General features: G+C 57.0%; 1 protein-coding gene and 1 non-coding gene across 12 annotated transcripts; both read right to left on the bottom strand.

Moving 5' to 3' along the window:
• Positions 1–138: 138 nt before the first annotated feature.
• On the bottom strand, positions 139–24986 carry CC1H1orf167 (chromosome C1 C1orf167 homolog). Of its 11 annotated transcripts, none has more exons than XM_045035101.1 (22): positions 24761–24984; positions 23709–23764; positions 23094–23275; positions 21172–21334; positions 18993–20242; positions 18752–18795; positions 18387–18576; positions 17612–17748; positions 15988–16082; positions 15372–15558; positions 12289–12464; positions 11558–11726; positions 9762–9948; positions 9504–9658; positions 8569–8777; positions 7307–7451; positions 5685–5906; positions 4723–4981; positions 1752–2113; positions 1420–1555; positions 1029–1139; positions 139–459 (listed from the first exon to the last, which is right to left on the bottom strand). In XM_045035101.1, exons 4-22 carry the CDS (start codon positions 21251–21253, stop codon positions 247–249), a joined length of 4329 nt encoding a protein of 1442 aa, XP_044891036.1. In that variant the 5' UTR covers positions 21254–21334; positions 23094–23275; positions 23709–23764; positions 24761–24984; the 3' UTR covers positions 139–246. The 11 variants fall into 11 exon arrangements, with proteins under 11 accessions (XP_044891036.1, XP_044891035.1, XP_044891038.1 ...); XM_045035100.1 differs by having other exon boundaries at positions 23198–23275; XM_045035103.1 differs by lacking the exon at positions 23094–23275.
• On the bottom strand, positions 4156–4228 carry TRNAK-CUU. Its single transcript has one exon. It is a non-coding gene; the product is annotated as a tRNA-Lys (tRNA).
• Positions 24987–27308: the final 2322 nt, after the last annotated feature.

Genomic DNA, 27308 nt, shown 5'->3' with positions numbered 1-27308 from the left:
GTGGGGGTGGGTGTCCAAAGAGCAGCCTGATGGCAGAAGAGGCAGGCACAGTCGTGGGTTACCTACCCTCTTCCTTCCCAGGGTGGCTGGTTGAGGCAGAGGGGCAGCCCTTAGGAGAGACTGAGCAAGAGAAGCAGCTAGGACCAAGGAGGGTGTTTTATTGTCCTTCAGAGCTCTGTCCCCAGGCTGTGGATGAGCGCCTGGTGGCTTGAGCCTGCACTCCCCGGATGGGTGGGACGTGGCTCCTTACTTAGGAAGGCTGGGCACAGTTCTGTTTTTCTTTCCATGGGAACAAGTCGCAGCTGCAGCTGGGCCCCTTGCCCCGCCCACGTCCACCCCAGCAGCTTCCAGCCTGCTCCCAGGGTCCCGATGCCCGCCTTGCTCAGGGGGTACCGGGCTGCTGGTGGCTCCTCTCTTCCGGCCCCTGGCTGCCAGCTGTTGGCACCACTTCTCAAAGGCCTGGAGCCAGAGAGGAGAAAGGAAAGGCTATTTGGCCCCCTCCCGGGTCAGTGCTGTCTGTGCTGGGCCAATGCCTGTGCTCAGCTCCTTCTGTCCCCAGAGGGAATAGGAGATCCCTCCCTCCGCCCCAGCTACTCAGCCGGCTCTGCCCCAGGCCAAATGCAGAGGCTCAGAACAGCTCTGATCTGTGATCTGGGGAGCTGTGTTCTGAGTGGGGCAGATGAGGGAGTGGGCACCCGGGGACCCATACCCAGCGTGGGCTAGCGTTGAGTGGCAGCTGTGCTGTGACTGAGCCTTGTTCCCACGCTGAGTGGCAGGGTAGGACTGGGCTGAGCACACGGCCAGCAGCCAAGTCAGAATCCAAGCTGTGTTTTCTCAAAGGAACTGACTCCTCCACGGGACACGAAGGGGCCCCCAGCTCAGAAATGTCCAGGTGTGGCCCTAGTTTGGGAAGTCCTGCCGGGGGGGGGGAGGGTGCCCCCCAGTACCTGGGAAAGGACCCTGCCGGGGGGGGGGTGCCCCGCAGTACCTGGGAAAGGACCCTGCCGGGGGGGGGTGCCCCCCAGTACCTGGGAAAGGACCCGGCCGCCTTCCTGTTGCTGCAGTCGCCGAGCCGCCCGCAGCCGCACGACTCGCCGCCGCCACACGCGCCAGGCCCGCTTCAGGTGCCACTGCCTGAGCTGTGGGGACAGGTGGTGAGGCCCCAAGCTGGCCCGCCGCCCCTCTGCCACGTCTTCCCCCTACACCCCAGCGGCACAGGGCAGAGGGGCCGTGATGGGGCGGGGACGGGGGTATCCCCTGAGGTGTGTTAACGCAGATCCCGTCGCCTGACCCCACGGATGCAGACCAAGATGCTTCGGGAGACTTCATTTCTAGGGGTTAGGGTTGAGGTGAGATGAGCTGAGAGATCAGCACAAGGCTGGGAGGGGGAGTGGGGGTGGGGGGGCTGAGCCTGCTCACCAGCGTCCGTGCCAGCTGCTCCTCCCCCTGAGCGTCCACCCAGTGCTGCCATGTTGCCGCCAGGCACCTGGCCCGCTGGGAGCCCTGCAGCCGGCGAAGCAAGGCCTCAAGGTGCCAGCGCCGCAGGCATCTCCTCCTGGTGGGGTGAGGCCCTGCTGAGCACCCCGACAGCCCAGACCATCACGAGCCCTTCGTGACCAGGTAGAAGAAGGGCAGCGCCACGGATCCCCCAGGATCCTCCAGGAATGAGCGCCGGCCAGGCAGAGCCCAGCTCCGGCCGTGGCTCAGGCAAGCCCCGGGGCCCTGCCGCACGCACGCGCAGCTGATCTTACCCTAGCTGCCTCTCAGCGGCCATGCCTTGGCCTCTGAGGACACTGGCCTCAGAGCTGCAGTCCCCTCCTGGTTTTCCGGGCGGCGGGCCCTGGGCCTGGCTGGTGCGTCCGGGCCACTGCAGCTGGACCTGGAAGGCACGGCAGAGGGGAGGCTCTCTGTCACCTGGAAAGAAGAGGTTAATAAAGAATAAGTACACAGAACGGATTTGCCACCTTGCCGGAAGCTGATTTCCAGGCCTGCGAGATGATGGACCCCAGGGGCAGGTCTCCTTACTCTGAGCCCAGGACGTCTCTCTCTGCTCCTTCGGTCCACCGCGGCCGTGGTGCCGCGTTGGGCTGGGCCGCGTCCTGCAGCGGTGGGTCTGAGGGAACAGCCGGAGAGCAAAACCTGAACCCGAGGGGTTTGCACCCCTTGGCACTCAGGCGACCTGGCAGGATCCTTTCCTGTCCTGCCCCAGAAGCAGGGCCTCCCGCTCTTGAGCAGCCCTGGGGCTCCCAGGGGGAGACGGAGAAGGTGTAGCATGGCCATCGGTACACATTACAGCCTCTTCCCCGTCCTCCCCAGCGAGGCTGGAAATTCAAGCGGAGGGCAGGCCAGTAACAGCCGCCACCTGGTGACAGCGTACCGGTGCTAGCACAGCCTGTGAGCAGGTTGCCCCCCTCCCCGCCCCCACTTAGCCTTTACAGAATGAGATTACTTGTCTGAGGCCCCCTGTCTCGGGAGCAGTGTGACTCCAGAGCCTGAGCCCCAGCTTCTACTCGACTACAGGCCAGGGGCTGTCCGAAGGCCTCTGCACCATGAGGTGTCAAAAGACCTGCTCGTGTCGACGGGGGAGGGCTGCCTGGCTGCGTGCGTTCATGTGCTAGAAAGGAGAGGCCTGGAACCAAGCACCCTAGTTCTCATTTACTTTTGGTTTCCATATGCCTGTTTCTCCACCAGCAAATGGGATCCCCGCCTGCCTTTGCCGATAAGAATGGAACGATAACGAGTTAATTTATTTATTTTAAATGTTTATTTGGAGAGAGTACGTGCACGTTCGCACGAATTAGGGAGGGGCAGAGAGCCAGCGGGAGAGAGAATCCTAAGCAGGCTCCACTCACAGGGCAGAGTCCAACACGGGGCTCATCTCATGACACTGGGATCGTGACCTGAGCCGAAATCAAGAGTCAGGCGCTTAACCGACTGAGCCACCCAGGCACCCCAGGATGTTAATATATTAAAAAAAAATTTTTTTTTAATGTTTATTTATTTTGGAAGAGAGTGCGGGCGAGCAGGAGAGGGGCAGAGAGAGAAGGGGAGAGAGAATCCCAAGCAGGCCCCAAACTGTCAGCGCAAAGCCCGACGTGGGAGCCGATCCCGCAAACCTTGAGATCATGATCTGAGCCAAAACCAAGAGTCGGATGCTCAACTGACTGAGCCACCCTGGCGCCCCCGGAATGTTAATATTCTTAAGCACACTCTGAAAATAAAATTGTCTTGTGACACAGATCTAGAAATAAAATACTCTGAAACCCCAGAATCTGCTGTTACCAGAGCCCTATACGTGTGAATACACGGATTCTGCAAATAGCCAAGCTAGCCCCTTATTCCATTTAAAAAAAACAATTTAATCTTTTTTCTTAGACTCTTTCTAGAATTTATTTTATGCCTCCTAGCATTCTGAAACAGGATTCTTGATGATTCCAATTCCTTTTTAGGAACACTAAGTGTCTCGCCGGTAACTCTGGGGCTGTGTGTCCTCCAGTGACACGTCCCAAGGCTGCTATGCTGTGTTATTCCTTGTCCCCGGCTCTCACTGTGGCTTTGAATCAGTCCTGTTTGCCATCAAGCTCTTGCTGCCATTTGCTAGTGTCAGAACTGCTTTTTTTCTTTTAAAGATATTTAAAATTGAAAAAAAATTTTGTTTAAATGTTTTATGTTTTATTTCTGAGAGAGAGAGACAGCACACATGTGCGACCTGGGGAGGGGCTGAGAGAGAGGTGGGGAGAGAGAGGGAAAGCAAGAATCTCAAGCAGGCTCTGTGCTGTCAGCACAGAGACAGATGAGGGGCTCAAACTCATGAACTGTGAGATCATGACCTGAGCCGAAATTAAGAGTTGGATGCTTGGGGCGCCTGGGTGGCGCAGTCGGTTAAGCATCCGACTTCAGCCAGGCCACGATCTCGCAGTCCGTGAGTTCGAGCCCCGCGTCGGGCTCTGGGCTAATGGCTCAGAGCCTGGAGCCTGCTTCCGATTCTGTGTCTCCCTTTCTCTCTGCTCCTGCCCCGTTCATGCTCTGTCTCTCTCTGTCTCAAAAATAAATAAAACGTTAAAAAAAAAATTAAAAAAAAAAAGAGTTGGATGCTTAACCAACTGAGCTACCCAGGTGCCCCCCAATTTTTTCTTTATTTTTAAGTAATCTCTATACCCAATGTGGGGCTCAAACCCACAACCCTGAGATCAAGAGTCACATGCTCTACCGACTGAGCCAGCCAGGTACCCACAGAACCAACTGCTTCTGGTCTGAAGAGTGACTGACTGGTGGTTTATCTTTGGGTGGAGAGGGTTATGAAAGAAACTGTTTTTTTCCATTTATATTTCCTGATTTCCCCGTAGTGACCATGCGTAATTTTTCCAATAAAGAATAAAAAGGACTTGCTAGTTGCTCCTGTTCCCCTGCACCCATCTAGATCTAGGTTGCACCGTGACATGTATGAGTTTAGGTGCCCGTCTCCCTGGTAGATGGTGCCCAGAGCATTTGTCTTTGGGGCAGATCTGCACTGGGCTGGCACTGGCTGATGGGCCCAAAGATGGCAGTCTTCCAGAGCCAGGAGACTGTCCCACAACCAGGTAGGGGTGTTGTCCCCAAGGTCGGTGGGCCCCCGGATAAGCATCCAGCCACGCTTGCCACCTTGGGCTGAAACAAGCTGATTGTGAGGCCACTGGCCCTCAGGTCATTTTTGGACCTCCCACCCCACCTAGGCTACCTCACCTGCTTCCACGGGGCTGGAGTGTCCATCAGTGCTAGGAGGCGCCCTCTGCTGGCCACCCCGGGCCGCTGCCTGTGGTCAACCGGGCAGGCCTCCTGGGCCTCTGCCTCCTGTGGTTCCAATTGCCCACTGAGCAGCACTGCCCGCCACTGGGCCCAGCAGGTCCACAGGAGGCGTCTGGACGCAGCCTGCCGGAACTGGGTGATGGCGGCTCCCTGGACACGGGCCCTGGCTGCTGCCTGGGCCCAGGCCTCTAGGACCCTGGGAGAGAGGCAGGAGCCCATGTTTGTGGTGGGCTGTAGGGAGCCCTCCCCTGCCCCAGGCCAAGCCCCTGCCAGTGCTCCTCCCCTCATCCCTCTTCTGGGGAGATCCGGTTGGAACAGGCACCGAAAGCTGCAGAACATCACGCGCCGGGGACAAGCGCCCCGTTGAGGGGACAGAGAGTGGGTAGTCCTGCGGCCACACTGCTCCTCCCCCTCCTTCACAAGAAAGAGCACTGTCTGTTGAGCACCTGCTGTGTTTCTGACCCCTGAACTGAGCATTTGCGTGCGGTATGTCTGTAAGGCAGGCCTGTTCTCTTCCTTGGACCTTTCAAGTTAGAGACTTGCCCAAAGAGGGGTCACACTGCTGGGAAGCGCAGGCCTGGAATTGGACCCCAGCACTAGCCCCAGCGGCTGGGATCACCTCTCCCTCTGACCCCCGCCTCCGAAGCCCCGTCACCAGCCACCAAATACCTTCTACCTGTGCCCCAAACAAGCTCAAGACCTCAAAAACAAACCCAGCTAGAAGCACAGTGTGGGGCTGCCCGCGGGCCGTGGGCACCCACCTGGCGCTCAGCTTCTGGGCGGCATGGGCTCTGCTGACTCAGCGTGGGTGGGACCCATGCACCCACCGCGTCCAGCACAGAGCTGCCCTCTCTTCCGCCAGCCGGTGGGCCTTGCAGCGCCGGCCCAGAGCCACTCACCTCCTCAGCTGCTGGTCCGTCGGGCCCCCCCGTGCACGGCTTCTCCAGTGGGCCACGGGGACCCGGGCCACGTGCTGCTCCTGTGCCCAGGCCTTGGCTGCTCCGGCTTCCCGCCACATGGAAAATGTGGTCCCCAGGGCCCTTCTCAGGCCATCCCGGAAGGCTCTGGTGGCTGGGAACACCGCTGTGTCTCTCGCAACTCCACACGGGGCCTGGAAATGGCTGCAAAACAGGAGCAGAGGAGGGGCCCGGCGGGCTTCCAGAGTCAGAAGTCACAATTCAAGATCACACCTGCAAATCCCCTCCACAATGTCCGAGGTAATACGTGGTTTTGCACATACAACCCTGCACCTTAAAAAAAACGCACGGATCCTGGGGCACCTGGGTGGCTCAGTCAGTTAGGCGTCCGACTTCGGCTCAGGTCATGATCTCACAGTCCATGAGTTCGAGCCCCGCGTCGGGGCTCTGTGCTGACAGCTCGGAGCCTGGAGCCCGCTTTGGATTCTGTGTCTCCCTTTCTCTGACCTCCCCCACCCCCGCTCCCTTCATGGTCTGTCCCTCTCGGTCTCATAAATAAATAAACACTAAAAAAATTAAAAATGCACGGACCCACGTGTAACAGGTCAAAGTGCTGGCTTTTTAAGAGCTGCTGCAGGAGCCAACTGACTCAGGGCGGCAGGGGCTCTCCGGGAGGTTGCGGGAACCCAGTGGATGTGGGGTCCAGTCCCAGTCAGTCCCAGTGCGATCGGGGGAGCAGCCAGGCCTGGTCTCCCTTCACAAGCCCACTCCGGGGCAGGAGGTCAGTGAGGGGAGCACAGCACCCACTCCAGGAGGGGCCAGAAAAACAGTGTCCACTGCTCAGGGGTGAAAGCCCAGGAGTCAGCCGCTCGGCGGTCTGTGGCCGGCGGCCCGTGTGTGGACACCGTGAACGTCGGGGTATTTGTGGCTGAACAGTGGGAAGAGGCGTCATCGGCCTGCTCTGCTTTTTTTTTTTTTTTTAATTTTTTTTAACGTTTTATTTATTTTTGAGATAGGGAGAGACAGAGCACGAACAGGGGAGGGTCAGAGAGAGGGACACACAGAATCTGAAACAGGCTCCAGGCTCCGAGCTGTCAGCACAGAGCCCGACGCGGGGCTCGAACTCACGGACCGCGAGATCATGACCTGAGCCGAAGTCGGCCGCTTAACCAACTGAGCCACCCAGGCGCCCCCCGCTCTGCTTTTAAATACGCACGAATGACGTATAGGCGTTTTACTAGAACATCTCTGTTCAAGATTTCACTCCTTTGGCAATGGTATAGAGGAGAGCTTGCCTGTGTTTGAACAACACGTGGTATTGGAGCACAGGATATGGTGGGTGTTTGAGGAGCTGAATTCCCCCATCTTTACCATGTCCTCTGAAACCAAAGGACTGACCCGGTCGGGAGTCGGAGACCTGGGGCTCATCAGGGCATCGGGTGGAGTTAAAGCCTTGCCACCACCCCCCCCCCCACCACCACCACTCAAACAAAGCAGGTGATAGACGGTCGGTGGTCGTGGCTCTTTGGCTCCTTCCGGGCTCTCTCCCTGCTTCTTCCAGAGAGGATGTGACCCTCATCCCCCGACCAGCAAGGCCCACCCACCTCTGCAGTAGGGGCTGCTCTGGCGGGGCCGCTGTGCGTCTCTGATGAGCTGCTGCCCGTCGCCAGTCCCGGAACACGGACCTCCTCAGGCCCTGGAGTTGCACCTGCACCCACTGCTGGTACTTTTCGTGCAGGAGCTGCCGCCCTGTGGCCAGAGAGAGGCTGAAATGCCACTGCGTGTTCATCCCAGCCTCGCCCCTCTGGCCCCGGGTGACTGTGGGGCCCTCCTCAGCCAAATGCAGACAGAGGAGGCCCCCTAACCATTGGGGGTTATGGGGCGCCTGGGTGGCTCCGTCGGTTAAGCATCCAACTGTGGCTCAGATCATGATCTCGCGGTTCGTGGGTTCGAGCCCCACGTTGGGCTCTGTGCTGACAGCTGGGAGCCTGGAGCCTGCTTCGGATTCTGTGTCTCCCTCGCTCTCTGCCCCTCCCCTGCTCGTGCTGTGTCTCTCTCTGTCTCTCAAAAATGAATAAAGGTTAAACAATAGATAGATAGATAAATGCTTCGGTTACACGTGTCCAGTGATGACCAGACCAACCCAACTCGCTGTTTTTCGTTTCTTGGCAATGTTTAGGAATCAGGAGAATTCATGTTAAAATCCAGACTTTCAGCTTTTCTTTGAAAGCTAGGTCTGACAACACCGGGACAGCATAACGGGGCAGCAAGTGGGCTAGAGCAGCAGCTGTCCTCGGTGAACAGGACAGGGGTTCTCCAGAACCACCGGGTCCCCACCTGCCAGGCCATCGATACGATGCATCTGTGCAGTGGGAAGCCCCCTCGAAAAGGGCCCCCAACGATCCCCACCTCCCATGTTGGGCTCTGAGGGCACCATGACTCAGTGCTCAGACCCATGACTCCTGAAGGCCAGGTGAGGATAATGAGGATGAGGACGGAGGCGAGGACGACGGAACATCCGCGAGGAGCTGGGTTCTGAGCCAAACACTGTGCAGGGATGGTCTCCTAGTGTCCCCACAACTGCCCCCTGAGGAGGGTGCTGCTACGCTTCCCATCTTCCAGCTAAGTAAGCTGAGATTCGGAGAGGTTAAGTGGCTTGTGTAAGGTCCACACAGCCGGGGAATGGAAGGGCAGTGTTCACAGTGTCCACGCCCCCAGGTTCTGCTCTGCCCCTCCCCATCCCGGGTGAGCTCTGTGGACGTCCCATCACCGGACTCTGTGCGGGAGGACACAAAATCCCGGGTCGCCCTGATGAGCCCTGGCCCTTCTCTCAGCCTCGGGGGCCCGGACCCAGGCCCTGACTCACTCTGCCAGCAGCCGTGCCAGCGGTGCAGGGCGCCCCGGACCAGTGTGCGACCCCGGGCCCGAACGCACCGCTCCGCCTGCAGCCTCTGCGCCAGCCGCCGCCGCCACAAGCCCAGCGCGGCCCTGCAGCTCCGATCCCAGGCCCAGCCAACAGCCAGCTCTCTCTGGGCCCCTTGGGCTGTTGCCCAGTGGCTCCAGCCTAGAAGGATGCTAGGAAGCAGAGAGCCCACCCTGAGGATGGGCACGGCCACCCCAGGCTCTCCCAGCCCTCCCCTCCGTCGGGAGCTTCAGGTGACTCTTCTCCCTGTTTCCATCCTGGGGGAGGGCGGGCTGCTGGGGGCCGGACCGCTCAAACGCTACTCTGAGTGTCACGGTGACAGGCGGTAGGGATAAAATGGGATCCCGGACCCCAGCGCCAAGTCCTGGGGCTCAGCCACTGGTGACAAACATTGCTATGTGCCAGGTACTGTGCTAGGGGATTACAGGCCCCTACCTTGTCGATTCCCATTGGAGTACTATTATTATCCCTGAACAGATGGAGAGACGGAGACTCAGAGGGGTTAAGCAACTTGCCCAAGATCACACAGCCAGCCAGCAAGGGGCAGAGCTGGGATTAGAACCCAGGCAGACCGACCCTTAATTAAGCATCGTGCTACGAATGAATAAATGAATGAGCCACAGCTACGAAGTCTCTGGGAGAAACGATTACCCCGTAGAGTGCCTCAGGCCCCCTTCCCTGTCAGCAGGGCAGGCCAAGAGGGCAGGAGACGTCCAGAGGATCTGAGTCTGGGGGTGTGAGATGGGAGCCCTCTAGGATGCAGACCCCAAAGGGATGCAGCGGTGAAGGGCAAGGACTGATGGGAAGGGGGGTGGGAGACAGGATGTCTATGGAGTGGTGGGCAGCATGGCTCATCCATCAAGGGGAGGGGTCCCTACCGCCTCCGAAGAGTACACCGGTGCCACCTCGCTGCCCTCCGGGACTGCTGTGCCCGCACGTGCCAGAGCAGAAGGCACCGCCTCTTCTGCTGCCGCCCAGCTGCCCACACAAAGCTCAGCCGGAGCGTCTCCAGGAGGGTGGGGGCCCCGGAAACCTGGGGAAGGAGGGATGGAGTCCTGGATCCCCGGGCCCCTGCTCCGTCCCCACCCTCTCCTCCCACCTGCCACCCTAGCCCATCCCCACCCCCGGCCCCTCACCTTCTCTAGTGAGCTTCGGGGTGTGCTGCAGCCCAGCAAGTCCTCCCCGCCCGGGATGCTGCCCAGGAGCTCCGGGGCCAAGGTGGTCCTGGCACTGTCTGATGGGGTGCCTGGACCCCAGGCCCTCAGGCACCAGCCCTTCAGGATACGCCGAATCATCTGCTGCCGCATGCCCTGGAGGAAGGAGCTACAGGAAGGGGCAGGTGAGTCCCAGGGCCCCAAGCAGGTCCTACCCCCCAGCTGGGTCCCTGCAAAAGTGCTGAGCTGGAAGGGAGCCACCTCGTGCCAAACAAAGGCTAGAGCACCACCTCTCAAGCCAGCTGCACGTGGGACTCTTGGGGAGTCCTGGGAAGTACTGAGGCCCATTGGGATCCCAGCCCCAGAGTCTCTGACTTAACAACCTAGGCGCGGCCTGGGCTTCCTAATTTTCCCATAGCTTCCAGAGTGACCCTCGTGAGCCTCTCGGGCTGAGACCACTGCTACGCCTGCATCACCTGGCTGATCCCTGCCACACTCCTGATGGGTACGGAGCTGCACCCCAGGCCCCAGGCCCCCAGATTCAAGAGGCCACAGGTATAACCACTTCTGCCGCTGCTCAGTTAGGAAGACAGGGCAACTGAGGCCTGGTGAAAGGTCATTTCCCCAAACTCCAAATAGCAGAAGACGTGGGTTCCATATACTCATTTTATTTTCTTTCTTTTCTACAATTATTGTAATGTTTATTTATTTTTCAGAGAGGGTGTGTGTGCACATGCGCAAGTGGGGAAGAGGCAGAGAGAGTTGGAGACAGAACCCCAAGCAAGCTCTTCGCCGTCGGCACAGAGCCCGACGTGGGCCTTGAACTCAGAGAGATCTGAGCCGAAATCAAGAGTCGGACGCTTAACCAGCCGAGCCACCCAGGCACCCCCAAATACTCCTTCTAGGTCACAGGGTAGCCCCAGCCATGTTGTAGATAGATATGGACTGCTCCCTGATGCCCAAAGGGTAGAGGATGGACTGGAGGAGGGAAAGCTGCCTTCTGGGAGATCACGGTGAACTGACTTTCCCGAGAGTTCTAGGGGTACATTACAAGAGACTGAGGGTCCCAGTGGACCAAGCGGGTGGGGGGATAATGGATGCTAGGCATGTGGCGTTCAGTGACAGAATTCTTATCCCTACAACTGTTGGTTTACGTTCCACCTGTCGTATCATCGATGCAGCTGGTCCCTCCTGACCCCCTCCACCCCCCTCACCCACCGCGACCATCCCGGGGACCCTGAATCCCGGCCGCGACTGTCTTGTGGACAAGCAACGGGGGCCTTCTTGCTCCTACTTCACAACGTGATTTAGAGCAAGCTGTTCGACCCGCGGAGCCTCAGTTTCTCTAACTGTATAATGAGGCAGATGGGGGCACTTACTCCCTTACAGGATTTTTCCCATGCCTCTGACGTGTCAGACACTTGCCAGGCACTGGGGGACAGAGGTGAGACACACACGGTTCCTGCCACCCGGGGGGCTCCCACCCGGCCGGGAGACGAGCAAGAAACCGACCTCCCTCATCAGGGTTCCAGCCCCTCGGGGAGAAGTCTGTGTTTGTGTCCCCTGCTACCCCGTGGCTCCTGCAGCTCTCTGCTCCAGGTCCCTGGGCCACCTCCCCCCAGTCCCACACCTGCTGGGAACCACAGTGTGCCACGAGGAAGAGCGGGGTCTGGCCTGTTCCCTATGGGGCACTCCTGCCAGTGCTGGGCACTGCTCACGTGCCCACCCTGTACGCATCCCCAGGCCCAGCCCCGGGCCACAGGCTCGCAGACACCTACTCAGCCTTCCGACGCTGGGAGAGCCTCGTCCTCCAGAGCAGCAGCGCCCGGCGGAGGGCCAGTCTCCGGCAGGCTTCCCGCAGGGAGCTGCCACCCTGCACCTGGGCCATCGTCCCCAGGCCTTGGGCTGTGGCCACGCCAGGGGCTGAGCTGCAGAGGGCCACGTTCCCTGAGAAGCAGTCGAGGGATGAATCAGTCCCGTCCCCAGTGACCTCCTTCCACCCAAATCTGTTGGTGGAACCCACGGCAGTCACAGAGGCTGTCACAGCGGCTGCTGCCTCACCTCCCCCTGCCCCTCCTGAGGACCCTTCCCTTCCCAGGCACTGCCTCCTCCCACTGCCTCCAAATCCTCCCCTCAAAGGCCCCATCTTTCCCTTTCAGATTTTGGGGTGGGGGACAAGGTCTGTGTGTCCCCCAGACCAGGAGCTTCCTGAGAGCAGGGACCACATCCTCCTCTGGTAGAAGACAGAACAAAGTCCCTTGTCCAGAGAAGCTCACGACTGGGGGTGAGAATGGGGCCCAGCCACAGCCTGCCCACTCCAGGGACCCCGCCTGGACCCTCCCGCGCCCGTCAGACTGCACCCCCCCCCCAGAAAGCTCCCTGCGTCACCATCCCCCATCCCAAGAAGCCATCGGTTCAACTGGGGCCCATCACAGACGGAGCTTAGGTGACGCTGTTTGCTGGGGTGGGAGGGAAAGGGAGCCCCTCCGCCCGCCACTCGCTTGCTCACCTGCCTTCTGCCGGCAGAGGGACAGCTGGGTCACCTTCGCTCCATCTGAGGCCTGGAGCTGCTTCATTCGCACCCACTGCTGCAGACATATCCTCAGGGTCCTGGCCCGGCGGTGAGCCAGGCGGTCCCGGTACCGGGCCCCTCTTTGCACAAACTGCTGCCAGGCCCCAAAGCACCTGGGGAGCCGAGAGAAGGTGCTGGTACTAAGAGCGATGATTGCAGCAACAGCCGCCTGCCCCACACCGCCTCACCTCTCAGAGCCTCAGGCTTCCCGTATGTAAAATGGGGCAGCTGTAAGGACTTACTGCGCCACCTGCTCAGGCCGCCACACCCGGGCCTCTGGGTGCCCGGATGGCCTTGGCAGCCTCCTGCCCGGCCCCCTGCAACGGCTCTCCAGACAGCCGCTGCTCAGTTGCCAGAGTGATCTTTTTCAAATCTCAAACGCGGTCAATCTCGCTCCCCTGCTGAAATCGTCCGGTGACTGCCCCCTCGCTCTTAGGACAAAATGTCAGCTACTCTGCACGGCCCACAAGGCCGCACAAGGTCTGGCCCCGGCACGGCCCCCACCCTGGACCGCGGGGCTCCAACTTGACTGGTGTCCTTTGCGCTTCTCATGCTCCTCCGTCACAGGCCTTTGCCTGTGCTGTTCCCTCGCCTGGCGCTCTCCTGCCGGCTCTCCCTCAACTAACCGGCCAAGCACCCAGCCTCACGTCTCCGCTGAACCCCAGTCTAGCTCAGCAACCTTCACTCAAAGATCTCATGGAAAACTGCACTTGGCGGTGTGTGTGTGGAGGGAGGGGGGATGCCTGGGTGGCTCAGTCGGTTAAGCATCCAACTCTTTTTTTTTTTAATGTTTATTTTTGAGAGACAGAGCACGAGTGAGGAAGAAGCAGAGAGAGAGGGAGACACAGACTCCAAAGCAGGCTCCAGGCTCTGAGCTGTCAGCACAGAGCCGGATGCGGGGCTCGAACTCACCAACCGGGAGATCGTGCCCTGAGCCAAAGTCGGCCGCTTAACTAGCTGAGCGCCCCAGCATCTGACTCTTGATTTTGGCTCAGGTCACGACCTGGCAGGCTGTGGATTCGAGCCCCACTTTGGGCTCTGCACTAACTGTGGAACCTGCTTGGGAGTCTTGCTCTCTCTTTCTCTGCTCCTTGAGCTCTCTCTCAACAAACAAACAAACAAACAAACTTAAAAATATATATATGAAAAATGAAAACCGCACTGGGGGGACATGCAGTCAGCAGGATGCAGACATCGACGGGTTAACTCTATTGGACCAGCGGCCTGGTTTCCTCAACAGATAAACTGCAGAGAAAAAAACTAGGGGGGACCCCATAATAAGGGGCGCCTGGGTGGTTCAGTCAGTTAAGCATCTGACTCTGGATTTCGGCTGAGGTCATGACTGCAGGGTCGTGGGAGAGAGCCCGGAGTCAAGCTCCATGGTAAGTGTGGAGCCTGCTAAAGATTCCAGCCAACTTTAACATGTTGCCTTTCTTTATTTTTTGAAGGCAATAGATCATATCTTAAGTGAATCTAATGAACACTGCAAATTCTAACACCTATTTTATGTTATTTTTAACGTTTATTTATTTAGTTTGAGAGAGAGAAAAAAGCACGAGTTGGGGACGGGCAGAGAGAGAGCGAGGGAGAGAGTGAGAGAATCCGAAACAGGCTGTCCCTGTCAGCTTGGAATCCAACCCAGGGCTAGAACCCACAAACGGTGAGATCATGACCTGAGCTGAAGTTGGAACTGAGCCACCCAGGCCCCCCCCCCAATATCTATTTTAATTCTTCAAGTACTCCAAAGAGAAAATATTAAATTTAATGTTTCAACAACTAGTATTTTCTATAAGTAGTCTGTGGGCTGTCAGAAAAAAAGTCCCCATTAATCAAGCACTATTTGGGTACAATAGAAGGAAAAGAAACTGATTCTTTAAAAACACAGTTTGGAAAAAAAAAATAATTAAAATAAATAAATAAATAAATAAATAAAAACACAGTTTGAATGAATGCCGGCCTCTTCTGGGTTGTCATTTAGGAAGCTGGACACATATTCTGGTGAGTGACCACCCCCTCAAAATATTTTGTATTTCTTATTTTGGGATCGTTTCCAAAGACTGTAACATGTGGACTTTATTTAGATCCCAGTTCAAAGAAACTATAAGAGAATGCATACCTATAAAAAACAATTGAACATTTGAATGCTGACCAGATATTCTCTGGTGTTAAGGAATGACTGTCCATTTTTCGGGGTGATCGTGGCATTGTGGTTATGTCATTGAAAAGAGTCCCCATCTTTTAGAGATGCTACAGAAGTACTTACAGATGAGACGCTATGATGTGGGGGACCTGCTTTAAAATAACATAGGGGGAAACAGTTGGGGTACAGATAAAATGAGTTTTTAGGAGGTGATTTTCTTGCAGCTGGGTGATGGGGACCCTGGGGTTTAGTATCTATTCTAATTTTTAAATTTTATTTAAAAATTTATTTTTTATTTTTATTATTTTATTTTTGAGACAGAGAGAGACAGAGCATGAGCAGGGGAGGGGCAGAGAGAGAGGGAGACACAGGATCCGAAGCAGGCTCCAGGCTCTGAGCTGTCAGCACAGAATCCGACGCGGGGGCTCAAACTCACAAGTCACAAGATCATGGCCTTGAGCCAAAGTCAGACACTCAACCAACTGAGCCACCCAGACACCCTCTCTCTCTCCTTTTGTATAAGATGTAAATGTCCCATAATAAAAGGTTAACCAGAGAAAACCCCTCTTACAGATCTGTGTTCCTTCCTTTCGCAACACTGAACTCAGCGGGACTGGAGCACACCCTCTGTGACTGCCATGGTTCCTCCAGGGTGGCGGGGGGCAGGACCACCACTGAGCTTTGCTTTGGACCAAATCCCAGAGTTCCGGGGAGGTGCCTTCGGCTCTCAGCAAACCGCAGCTGTTTTCATTTCTTATTTTTATCACTGTTTCTGGATACCAGGAGTCAAGAACGGACTCAAACGGTACCTCCCAGCTGCGTCCCAGCCTCTGCGTCCAGGAGAGGGGTCCCCACTCCACATTCTTCCCCTTCTCCCTACCTGCCGAGCCAGGCTCTCTGCTGCTGGGTGTCCAGAGAGGCCATCTTGGGTGCGTCTGCAGCATGAGAGCACCAGGCCTGGGGGGGTCTCCCCTTCCTCTGAGTCCTCAGCGTGGCCCGGGAGGCCTCTCCCTGGACCCTCCTCTCCTGCCTGGCCCATTCCTTCTGATGGCACCATAAGAGGAAGCCTGGAAAGCGAGGAGAGAGAGCAAGAAGAGAGAGTGAGTGAGTGGGGAGACTCAGGGACAGGAGGCGGCCATGTTGCTCCCCATCTCTGGACCTCAGTTTCCCTGTGAGTGAGGGATGTCTGAGGGACTTCCTGGTTCTACCATGCAAGCCTGGGCTGGACCCGAACTAGCATCGGTGGCACCAATGCAGGACGTGCGCCTCTCATACTGCGTGTCCTCCAGCTGGCCACTTAACTTCTCTGTGCCTCAGTTCCCCGTCCGTAAACTAGGCACAGTGCCTCGCCCGGGTCCCCCAAGGCTCACATGAGATCATGTCCAAAAAGCCGTCTGAGTAGATGCTCAGCAGACCTTCGCTCAGGACCCCCTGCCCTGCCCAGTGTGGGGGCTCAGCTCCCTCTCCCCTGCTTCCCCTGCAGGCCCATGGCTCACCAGCCAGTTGCTGCAAGGCCTGAAGCATCTGTACTTCTCCATCGCCTCCATCTGGTCCCGGCCAGGCTCCGGCCTCCTCCCTCTGACTCCCTGGACTGAGAGTAAAGTTGCCCAGAGAGAAACCGATGCCCAGGCATCAGAGGGAGAGCGCACAGTCCCAACCCGGCCACCCTGAGGATGCGCTGAGCTGGCCTTCCCCCACCCCCGTCTCATTTCACCCCGATTATCTAAGCAGTCTGCAGGGAGGTTCTGTTTCTGCTCCCTTCTCTTCAGTGCTATTTGGGCTCTTGCAACAAACGTGTGTTAAAATAAATGTTATCAGCGGGGCGCCTGGGTGGCTTAGTTGGGGGGTTCGAGCCCCGCGTCGGGCTCTGCGCTGACGGCTCGGAGCCTGGAGCTTGCTTCGGATCCTGTGTCTCCCTCTCTCTCTCTCTGCCCCTCCCCTGTTCACACTCCGTCTCTCTCTCTCTTAAAAATAAACATTAAATAAATAAAATAAAACAAATGCTATTGGAATAATGATGTCAAGCACATCTAGTTAATTTGCAAACGAGGAATAAAAACAAACCAGTACACCCCTATGGTGGAAGATTGAGGGAAGAGAGAAGAAAAGAGTCAACTTGAATTCCACCGCTCAGGAGATAAGCACAACCTGCTTATCTTAGCATGTTTTGGGGGGGGGTGTGAAATATTTACTTATGTTCATTTTTTTTTTTAATTTTTTTTCAACGTTTATTTATTTTTGGGACAGAGAGAGACAGAGCATGAACGGGGGAGGGGCAGAGAGAGAGGGAGACACAGATTCCAAAGCAGGCTCCAGGCTCTGAGCCATCAGCCCAGAGCCCGACGCGGGGCTCGAACCCACGGACCGCGAGATCGCGACCTGGCTGAAGTCGGACGCTTAACCGACTGCGCCACCCAGGCGCCCCTACTTATGTTCATTCTTAACAGCAGTAAAATACACCAAACATAAAACTTAACCACCTTAACCATCTCTGAGTGAGCAGTTCCATAGCGCTAACTCATCGAGCAACAGATTTTTCCTTCTGTACTGTTTCACGTGCAGAAAACATATCTTACACACTATTTTCATTCTCCGCCCCCCCCCATTTAACGTCATCATAACCATTTTTCCTCGTCAGCAAAAATTCTACGCAAATACCCGTGAAACTACTTCTAGGAAGGGGGTTACATGGGGAGAGGGATGAAACTTTCAACCATTTGGAATGTTCTTCAAAGCAAGCACGCATGACTGTTAAAATTAGAAATAACACCAATAAAAGACACTAGATGCGAAAAATTTACCAAAAAAGAACGGGGAGAAAATTTTAAAGTCTTGACAAACGTCACACGGAACGGTCGCCAAATGCTCATCACGTTGTGAAACCGTAATTTTCTCAATCGCTGTCGGGCATTTAGGCTGTTTTGAGGTTTTTACTAGTATAAATAATGTTGCAGTGGACATACTTGCGCAGAGATCTTTGTCCACATCTGCTGGTGTCATCCTCATTCTCTTGTGGGGGAGTCGAGAAGGGGACACTGAGGCAGGAAGCGGGGGGAGGGAAGGCCACCAGCACCGCCCAGGCCACACTGACCAACTGACCACTGGGGTGTCCCAGACTACCTGCTTCTCCAGGCAGGGTCTGCCCCTGGCTCCCTTCCTGAGGGGCTCTGGCCTTGGCCCGTCCCAGACGGTGGGGATCCCGGCCCAGCCTGGACGCGGGGCTGCCTTTGCTTCTGCTGCAGAGTCTGGTTTCTCCACTGGGGCAAGAGAGAAGGGAAAGAAGGATGTGGGCCATAGCCTCAAATGTGCCCCAATGGTGGGCAGGAGTGGGACATTTCTGTGAGACTCCAAAGTCTCCGGTCTTAACCTATAGACTACCTTGGGAATTAATGAACGCATGGAGAAATGCAGCGCTTTCCTTGGGGGGCAAAACCTGGAGCTGGGCCCTCCCAGAGCACTCCTTTCCCAAGGAGGGAAGACCACAGACGTGCCCTCCCAGTCCTGGCTGGCTAACGGTTAGAAAAACATAGCAGCTACTCATCTGGCAGAGTGCTTGCTATGTGCTAAGTAGGGTCCTAGGTCCTTTGTATTTATTAATTTAACCTCACAACAATCCCGAGAGGCATGTACTATTATTTTTATCCCATTTCGTGGCTAAAGACATGAAGGCACAGAGAGGTTAAGTAACCTGCCCAAAGCCACGCAGCAAAAAATTTGTGGAAAAAAGAAAGTAGCGGAGGCTGGATTTGAACTCGGGCAGAGCTGGGTCACGTGTCTGGGCGGGCCACCATCCGCTGTACTGCTGATCACTCAGGAGGTATAAAACAGGTGGCCTCCTCCCCAGACATACCAGCCTTTCGTCACCTCCCCACGGCCCAACCTGGAGGCCCCGGACCTTTCGGAAGCTCTGGGCCAGCAGGGCCTGAGTGTGTCGCTTCCATGCCACCTCCAGCTGGGCCTCCCGGAGCCGCAGTGCCCACCGAAGCGCCCGCAGGCCCCTGCACAACAGCCGGCGGCGGCCCAGGGCCACCGCCGCAGCCACGGCCCGTCGCTTCCGCACCCGATGCCACCAGGCTCTGAAACATCTGAAACACCCCCCAGCAGGGACAGGGTGAAGGAAGTCCCCTCCCCGCTTAAGTCCTGTGTGGATCTGCCCCCGCCCAGGGCCTGCCCTCCAGCAGGGGCTCGTCTCCACTGGCCCAGGCAACTTGGAGAGCAGCTGTCCACCCCCCTCCGCACCCCCACAGCCCATGGCCTCACCGGGCCGTCCCGGACTCCAGGCTCCCAACGTTTCGGGCTTTGTTCTTGGAAAGCAAAAGAACAGGACGAGGTTCTCAGGCTGAAGAGCAAGCAGGGCGGGACACCAAGCCTGCCTGTCCCCGGCCTCCCTTCCTCGGGGCGGGGAGCGTAACAGGCGAGCGGTGGCCAGCCGGCAAAGAGAATTCCTGGGAGCACTCCTGAGGTCCCCCGGCTCCCCCGCCCGGCCTCCTCTGGCCTCTACCTGCAGGGCGCTCCTTGCTGGGGCTGCATCTGGTGGGCAGGAAGCTGTCCTCTCCTCCTCCTTGCCGACCAGCTCCTGCAGGGCCACCTCCCTTCCTTCCTGCCCAGGTGGGCCGCCCCGGGCAGCACCGGAGCAAGCTGCAGAGCAGGGTCTGGCTTCCCTGTTACCCACCCCTGGAGGGAGCCGGGGGTCCCTCTTCGGCCTGCTGCCATACGTAGGCCCCGGGGAGAAGTTCTCTCCTTGCCTCGCGGGGTTGGCCAGAAGGGCCCCCTGCTTAGGGTCGAGGAAATCCCCTGTCGGCATCCTCAGCGTGGCCTCCGGTGACGCAGGCTTACTGCTTGCCCGACCGCCCGAGAGGCCAGCCTGGGCCCCCTGTGTCCCTGGGAAATCCGCAGTTTCCCTGAGGCCTCGCACGGGTTTCTCCCTCCCCTCCCAGGAAGCAAGAACAGGCTGGCCGGGCTGGCGGTGGGCAGGGAGGGCCCGGCCACTGCTGGTCCAGGGGTCCCGGTGAGCAGGGCCTGGGGGTTCCTGGGAGGCCCGGCACCCGAGACGGGCTACCTCGTGCTCCAGGTGTCGCACAGAGGCCAGCAGCTGGTGGATGGCAGTCTGGGATGGGGCCCGAGCCTGGCTCTGGACCGGGACAGTCAGGTCCTCCAGGGTGAGGGGCTCCCCCATGAGCCTAGGGGGCCAGTTCCCCAGGACACACCAGGGTCCGGAGCCTGGAAGTGTGTGCCCACTGAGAAAGGCGAAGCCTGCAGCGGGCTGGACGTCTGGGCAGGGGGTGTCTGTGCCCAGCCACCGGGACTGTCTCAGGCTGGAGGGTGGGTTAGCCAGTGACGCTCGGGATAGAGGGCTTCCCTGGGGTATCGGGTGGGGCCAGAAGCTGCCCTGAAGCTCTGAGCGGAGGCGGGGGCTGAGGTGACTCCTGCCTTCGGCCAAGCTGGTCCCCCTTATGCTCAGGTTACTCTGCTGGACGACAAGCTCTCGGGCTCTCCCCTGGGGCCTGCCGGCCGGGGTCTGCAGGTTGCTCTGCTGTTGCAAGCCTGAGTTCACCAGCCGGCCAGTTGCATCCTTCAGGACGAGGCTTGCGCCGGCCAGGTTGGTCTGGACCCGGCAGGGCTCCTGGCGCCGCTCTGCCCCTGGGGAGCGTATGGTGGCAGGCCCTTCCCTCTCAGCCGGGCACTCGCGCACCCACCGGCCATGTCCGCTGCCCTGGCCGACACCTCTGCTCTTCGGAAATCTCCGTCGCTCTTAAGAGAGGACAGAGTCGTGAGCCGAGGGCGGACGCAGTGGTCAGTGCTCGGGTGGGTTGGGGGGAGCGGGTCAGAGACAGGATGCCAGGCAGGAGGGGGCCAGGACTGACGGGTGGTCTGACTCGGTGCCTGGCTGCAGGGAGCAGGGCTGGGGTGCGAGGGGGGAGGAGGGCAGAGGGAAGCAGGGGGACAGTAAAGAGGCTGTTGAGGGCATCCCAGGTGAGAGAGGGCAGGGCTGGGGTCAGGGATGGGGGAGAGAAGGAGGTGGAAGCGGGTCTGCCGTGGAGGCTCGGGGCTGGGGGGCTGGGGGCCGTGAAGGAAAGAGAAGAATCAAGGATGACTGATTCCTGGCTTGGGCAGGGGTGATGGGCAAGCAGCGCGGGGGGTCAGGGCCAAGACCCACACAGCAAACAGCTGCAGGAGAGCTGCTCTGGGTGACTCAGGGTGGGGCTTAGTCTCCCCAGCTCCGGGGGCCATTCGTCAGCCAGAGACCAGGAAACGCCTGGGGACCTAGCAGCTATACTGGGCCATAGGAGGTGTGCGTTTGAAGACAGGAACTAAAGCCCAGAGAGGTTTGGCAACTTGCCCCACAGTCACGCAGCTAGGACTTGGAGAAACTGGCAGGTGCATCAGAATCTGAATTTGTCTGGGAGCGGCTTCCAGCCTTGGCTCTGTAGCCAAGCGCCTGAGCAGGGGGGTGGTGGTGGGGGAGCCAGGCCCACTCCTGGTCCTCCTCTTCCTGGCCTCACTTCCTGACATCCTGACTCTCCCTCCGTCCCAGGCTAGGAAGACTTCGTCCCGGCCCAGCTGGCCCTGTACGGTCAACCTCTGGAATTAGCGAGGCCCTGGGCTGGCCTGGCGGAAAAGAAGCTCTGGGCCAATAGCGAGAGGGGACCCTGTTCCTGCCACATCCAACCCAGACCCACCAAGCCTCTTGCCTGGCCTCAGGGGCGTCGCAGGCCTGGGGGGCACGTTCTCCTTGCGGCTGGCGTCGTGTCTCAGCTCCATGGATTCGAGGGCAAAGCCAAGGCGGAGGCGTCCTTGGTCCACACTAAGGCCAGCGGTCTGGCCTGTTTGATCTGATAGGTCCTGAAGGGCAAGGACAGGATGCCCAGCTCCCACCGGGCCACACCCCAGCCCTGGTCCACACCATACCCTTCGTCCGCACCTCTGCTTGCCCTGGGGCCCAGCCCCAGCTGTCCTGGTCAGGCCCCCATATCTCCACCTTCCCCTGATGATTTTCGAATGTCCTCCAGCACCCCCTCCTTCTAACACTGACCCCAGACCTCTCTGTGGCCCCTGCTTCCCAGACAGCTCTCCTGGGGTGGGGGGGGCTCTCTCAGACCACTTCCTTCCTTCTCCCCGCCGACCCCAAAACACTGCAGCCCAAAGCTGAACGGGACCGAAAACAGTCCAGGCCCCATCCCCTCGTTCCTTGAAGGTTTCAGCTCTGGCTCACTGTGGCAGTCGCCAACACACGCCTCAGTCCTTGGCGATCTCACCGTCCACATGGCTGATGCCTCTCACTCCTGGCCTGCGGAGTCCTTGACCTCTTCCTTTCCTGCCATCTTGCCCTTTGTCCCACCTCAGCCATCCACTCCCCTGTTGCCCCCAGGCTCTAGCATCCTAAATAACTGTACCTGCTCCAGTTCTGGAGCCCACCCCCACCTTCTAGTGCCCCATGCCGGTGGTCTTTCCCCCATCAGGCCCCATCCTCTGGCCCCACCACCTCTGACTGTCCCTTGCTGCTTGCTGTCTCTCCCTTCCCTCCGCGTAAAAACACCCGTTCGCACACCTCGCCCCTGGACTGCGCCCCTCCTCTCTCTGCACAACACTGATGACTGGTTTTCACCCTACTGCTGCACCGACAGCCTCGCTCCAAATGATCGCCTTTGATCCCACGTGGGTGCAAAGGCTGCTGGAGAATGAGACTAGTTCCCTCCCCCCTCCCTCCTAGACGCCAATTCACACTTTCCCCTCTGTCCTCAAACCCCTGCCACCTCTTCTCCCCTCCCCTCTCCCCCCAGCAGACCTTACTTTCTGTTGCACTCACAAAATAGGGCAACAGAAGAGAAATGCCTCTGTGTTCCTTCCTGGTCAGCTTCCAGGACACAGCCTCCCCCCACCTGCCCTCCCCCCAACTCCCCGCTCCATCCCGTGCGGTCCTGTTCCCAGGCTGACCTTCCCCTGCATTCTGGGGGCCATCCCATCTCACCTCCCCAAGGAAAGCACCCAGAGCCACCACTGGCCTCTGAGGTGCCATTCTGGGCATCAAGACAGGCACCCATGACCCCCACAGCCCCACGGCAGACTCAGGCCTGAACCTGGACACAGAGCTTGGGGGGTGGGACACAGGCTATGGTGGGTCAGGGCCATGTCCTTGCTTCCAGAAACCACTCCCCCATCAGTACTTCCCCCTTTTTTACAAGGTCATTCCCATGAGCACTTAAGCAGGCGGTAATTTCTTCCAACTTTATAAAACAGAAAGCAGGGGCGCCTGGGTGGCTCAGTCGGTTAAGCATCCAGCTTCGGCTCAGGTCACGATCTCATGGTCCATGAGTTCGAGCCCCGCATCGGGCTCTGTGCTGACAGCTCGGAGCCTGGAGCCTGCTTCAGATATTCTGTCCCCCTCTCTCTGTGCCCCTTCCCCACTCGCGCTCTGCCTCTCTCTCAAAATGAAATAAAGGTTAAAAAACAAAATTAAAAAAAATTAAAAACAGAAAGCAAAACCCCCACCCCCACCCCCACCCTTCTTGAGCCTCAGGTCCCAGGTCATCTCTCCCAAGTCCCCCTATTTCTCTCCCATCTCCAACTGCTGGCCTCGCTGCAATCGGCACCCCACCCCCACCTGCCCGAGGCTGCTTTCCTCCAGGTGATCCCCGAGACATCACACCCCTGGCCGGCCCTGGGTTCTCTTAAGGCAGCAGCAACAGCAGGACAGTTGTCACTCACTCATCTTCCTGGGACCCCTTGCTTCCCTGACTCCAGGATGCTCCCTCCTGGGTATCGAACCAGACGCAAAGGGAGTCACTTATATCAAGAACAGAATGGAGACAGGTCAACGCAGGTGCATAAAGGACACTTAACCTAACCTTACAGGAACTCACAGCTCTTCTCAGAAATCAGCAGAGGTCACCAGCCACTCCCCCAACCACCAAGTCTGTTCATGCCTGTTCAAGTCTCTCTGGATGTCCTTGTCCCCCTGACTTAGCCACCCTGATCCAAATAAAAATGACCACTAGACACCCAACCAGCTCTAAAAGCCAGATCACTTCTGTATTTATCCCATAAAAACCCTTTACGAGCAATCGGAACTCCTTGCTTCCTGAGCCCTGAGTTTCCTGCCTTGCAGGTTGAGAGCCTTGCAATTACTCAGGCTTCCTGCTTTTACTCGATATGCTGAGTTTGGCCTTTGACTGGGTTTCCTTTCCTCCCTCCTGCCTGCCAGCTCCTTCCCAGTCACCTCTGCTGGTTCCTCCTTTGCTGAGCTCTTGCCTTCAAGGTCCCACAGCAGGGTGCCTGTTACGTAAGTAAAGTTGTCTTGGAACACAGCCACATCTAGTGGTTTAATGGCTTGTCTCTGGCTGCTTTCTTGATCCAATGGCAGAGGAGTTGCAACAGAGACCTTATGGGCCTCAAAGCCTAAAGCATTTACTCTTAGGCCTTTACAAAAGTTTTCTGATCCCTGTCCTGCATCATCTGGCCCTCAGTTACCTTATCGACCTCACCCCTAGACCCCCTTGCTCTCTCTGCAACAAACACACCAGCCTCCTTGCTGTCCTTCAAAAATGCTGTGCATGTTGCCGCCCCAGGGCCTTTGCACTTGCTGTCCCCGCTGCCTAGAACTGTCTCTCCCTCTCTCCTTCAAGGCCTGCCTCAAACGCAGCAGTGAGCCCTTCCATGACTGTTCTCCCAGACTTTAGCACCCTCTCCACTCTGTCCTTTCTTTACCCTTCGTGGTTTTTCTCCATGACTTGCCACCACCTAACGGACTAAAGAAAGTATTGTTTGCTCCTATCCCTCCAGGGGTCTATGAGCCACTGTTATTTTTTTTTTCCCCTGCAGTATTGGCAGCACATGCAATAGTGCTGGGCACATAACAGGGGCTTCTACACCGTGTAAAACGAGCGACTGACCGTGGTAAACATCACGCAGCTTTAGGAGACACCCTGTCATTTAACCCTAAGAACTAGAGATGAGGAAACTGGAACTTAAAGGGGCTCCGTGCCCGGCCCAAAGCCTATAGCTCAGTGGCTGCAGAGGGGCCACGGATGGAGGAGGGGCTAATTCCAGGCGCATGCTCATAACCAAGACCACCTGCCCCCCACCTCTTTCCAAAGGAGATCTCAAGCAGCTCAACCCACAATATCCCTACCTTTAGTGTCCCCGCCCCGTGGCTGGGTTCATCTGTTCATCTGCGTGCTCCTCACTCCCACCCTCTGCTCCCTGGCTACCCACCCCCATCCCTGTCCAGTTAGGGACATCAGAGCCTCCCTCCTCTTCCCCCCAAAGAACCGGTGGTCAGTGCTCCTGGCCTCTGGGACCCGTCCTCCGGGCGTCTGTCTTCCTCAGGTCCTCCGCCTGGTCCGGTTTGAACCTGGAGGGGACCTCCCGCGAGGGCTAACGACCCAGGCGGGTAGGGCGCGGGGACGTCAGAGAACTCGCGGAGCCCGGGGCGCGCGCGGGCGGTTCCATGAGTCGCGAGCGTGGCCGCAGGTGCCCACGGCGTGGGCTACAGGGCACGAGCCGAGAGCGTGCTCCTCCGCCAGAGTCTCGGCTCCGCCCCTCATCCGGGGACTGAGATCCAGCCTCGCGGCTTCGTGCAAGTGGCTGGCGTGCGGAAGACAGGCCAAGCTGGCCTTGGCCGTGTACCGCTGAACCCGCCCGGAGTGCACCCTCCCCACTCCTCCAGTGCCTCGCGAGGCCCGGTCCCCCTGCCCTCTAGGCATTTTCCACCTGCGACCTTTGCCCATGCTGTTCCCCGGGAGTCCTGCCTTGCCTTTCCACCCTCAGTCCAGATTTCATGCTTTCTCCTCCCCGAGATGGGAGGGCAAAGAGCCCTCGGCCTCCGGGCAGGTGACCGGTGACTTACCTGGGTGCTGCAGTTGTGTGCCTGAGGCAAGTCCTTCGATTCTCTGACCCTCAAGCTTCCCATCTGCAAAAAGGGTGTGGTAACACCTCCTCTACTATCTCACAGGTTTGACGTGAGAACGTAATGCCAAAGAGCTTCTTAAAGTCTAAAGCAATTCTTAAAGGAGGGGGTATTTATTACTTCCTGAGTCGGTGTATCCGACATTTCTTCCTAAACCTGGTGGATGGAATGTTATTTAGATCTTGGTGTTCTTTGATCTCAAGTAGTGCTTTATGCCTTAAAGGCAAGTTGGTCTGATACTAATTTAGTAAAGTTTTTTTAAAATTATTTTTTAATGTGTATTTATTTTGGGGGGAGAGAGAGACAGAGTGTGAACAGGGGAGGGGCAGAGAGTGAGGGAGACACAGAATCCCAAGCAGGCTCCGGGCTTAGCACAGAGCTCGAGGCTCCGCCCAGAGCCGGACACGTGGGACACAAACCCTCCAACTGAGAGATCATGACCCAAGCCCAAGTTGGACGCTTGACCAACTGAGCCCCCAGATGTCCCTAAAGTTGTTTTTTTTTTTTTCTTAAGATTTATTTTTAAGTAATCTCCGCACCCATCGTGGGGCTTGAACTCACAACCCTGAGATCAAGAGTCCTGTGCTCCACAGACTGAGCCAGCCAGGCTTTAACTTTTTTCATTCTTGTACTTTCAGCTTTCCTGTGTCCTTATATTTTAGGTGTGTCTTGTATTTATTTATTTTTTTAATTTTTAAATTTTTAATGTTTATGAGAGAGAGAGAGAGACACACACACACACACACACACACACACACACACGGAGTGTGAGCGGGGGAGGGGCAGAGAGACAGAGGGAGACAGAATCTGAAGCAGGCTCCAGGCTCAGAGCTGCCAGCACAGAGCCCGACGCGGGGCTCGAACTCACGAACTGTGAGACCACGACCTGAGCCGAAGTCGGACGCTTAACCGACTGAGCCACCCAGGCGCCCCTAGGTGTGTCTTTTATAAACACAATAGAGCTGGAAGTTCCTGGAAAATCATTTACAAGGTATGATCATGATGTGTATCTACGAAAACATCTATTTTTGTGTTAGCTAGTGGTCAGACTTCATGTTTCTTTCTTCTCCTTTCTTGCCTTTTGAAGAGTTGCTCACATAGCAACAACAAAAGAGTTGATCAAGGCTTTCTTTTTCCTCCTTTTTTGCCTCCAATGGTGTCTTGGAAATCACACATTCTACTTCTATTCTTTCGGTGGTTCTCCAAGACATTAATTTAACAAAGCCTAAAGTTAATCCAGTGTTTACTCTCCTTCCAGACAGAAAAGGTCTTTATTACACTTTGTCCCTGGTGAGCTCCTCCTGAAATATACCAGCATTTTTCTGAACACTAAACCACATGTTTACTGTTTCCTTTGTGTATGGCAGATCTTCCTCATGGAAAAATGTCTTTCTTCTACAAGAAGATTCTTCATACGTTTCTGTATCAAAGGTCTGTTTGTGATAAACCCTATTGTCTGTCATTTCTCTGAATGGGCCTTTATTTTTCTCGTTCCTGAAAGATAACTCCTAGTCCGCAATTTCAGGTTTATGTTATTTTTCACATCACTTTGAACATATCATTCCCTGTCTTCTGACTCCTTTGGATGCTGTTGAGACATCAGTTGCCAGTGTAATTGTCATTTCTTTTAGGACAACATCGTTTCTACCTGGTTGCTTTTGCGATTTTTGTTTTTTAATTAAAAATTTTTTAGGGGCACCTGGGTGGCTCAGTCAGTTAAGCATCCGACTTCGGCTCAGATCGTGATCTCACGATCTGTGACTTTGAGCCCCGCGCTGGGCTCTGCGCTGACAGCTTGGAGCCCGGAGTCTGCCTATGATTCTGCATCTCCCTCTCTCTCTGCCCCTCCCCTGCTCTCTCTCTCTCTCAAAAATAAATAAACATTAAAAAAATTGTCTTAATGTTTATTTT

The sequence above is a fragment of the Felis catus genome, chromosome C1, assembly GCF_018350175.1.
Source record: "Felis catus isolate Fca126 chromosome C1, F.catus_Fca126_mat1.0, whole genome shotgun sequence".
NCBI lineage: Eukaryota > Metazoa > Chordata > Mammalia > Carnivora > Felidae > Felis > Felis catus.
This window is presented reverse-complemented; position numbering and strand designations above follow the sequence as displayed.

Coding starts and splice junctions, on each gene's coding strand:
- CC1H1orf167 (XM_045035101.1), bottom strand. CDS start 21,253: ATGGAGCTGAGACACGACGCCAGCCGCAAGGAGAACGTGCCCCCCAGG. Junction 20,243..21,171: donor GAGGCCAGGCAAGAGGCTTG/GTGGGTCTGGGT, acceptor TCCTCTCTTAAG/AGCGACGGAGATTTCCGAAG. Junction 1,140..1,419: donor AGCAGCTGGCACGGACGCTG/GTGAGCAGGCTC, acceptor CTGTCCCCACAG/CTCAGGCAGTGGCACCTGAA.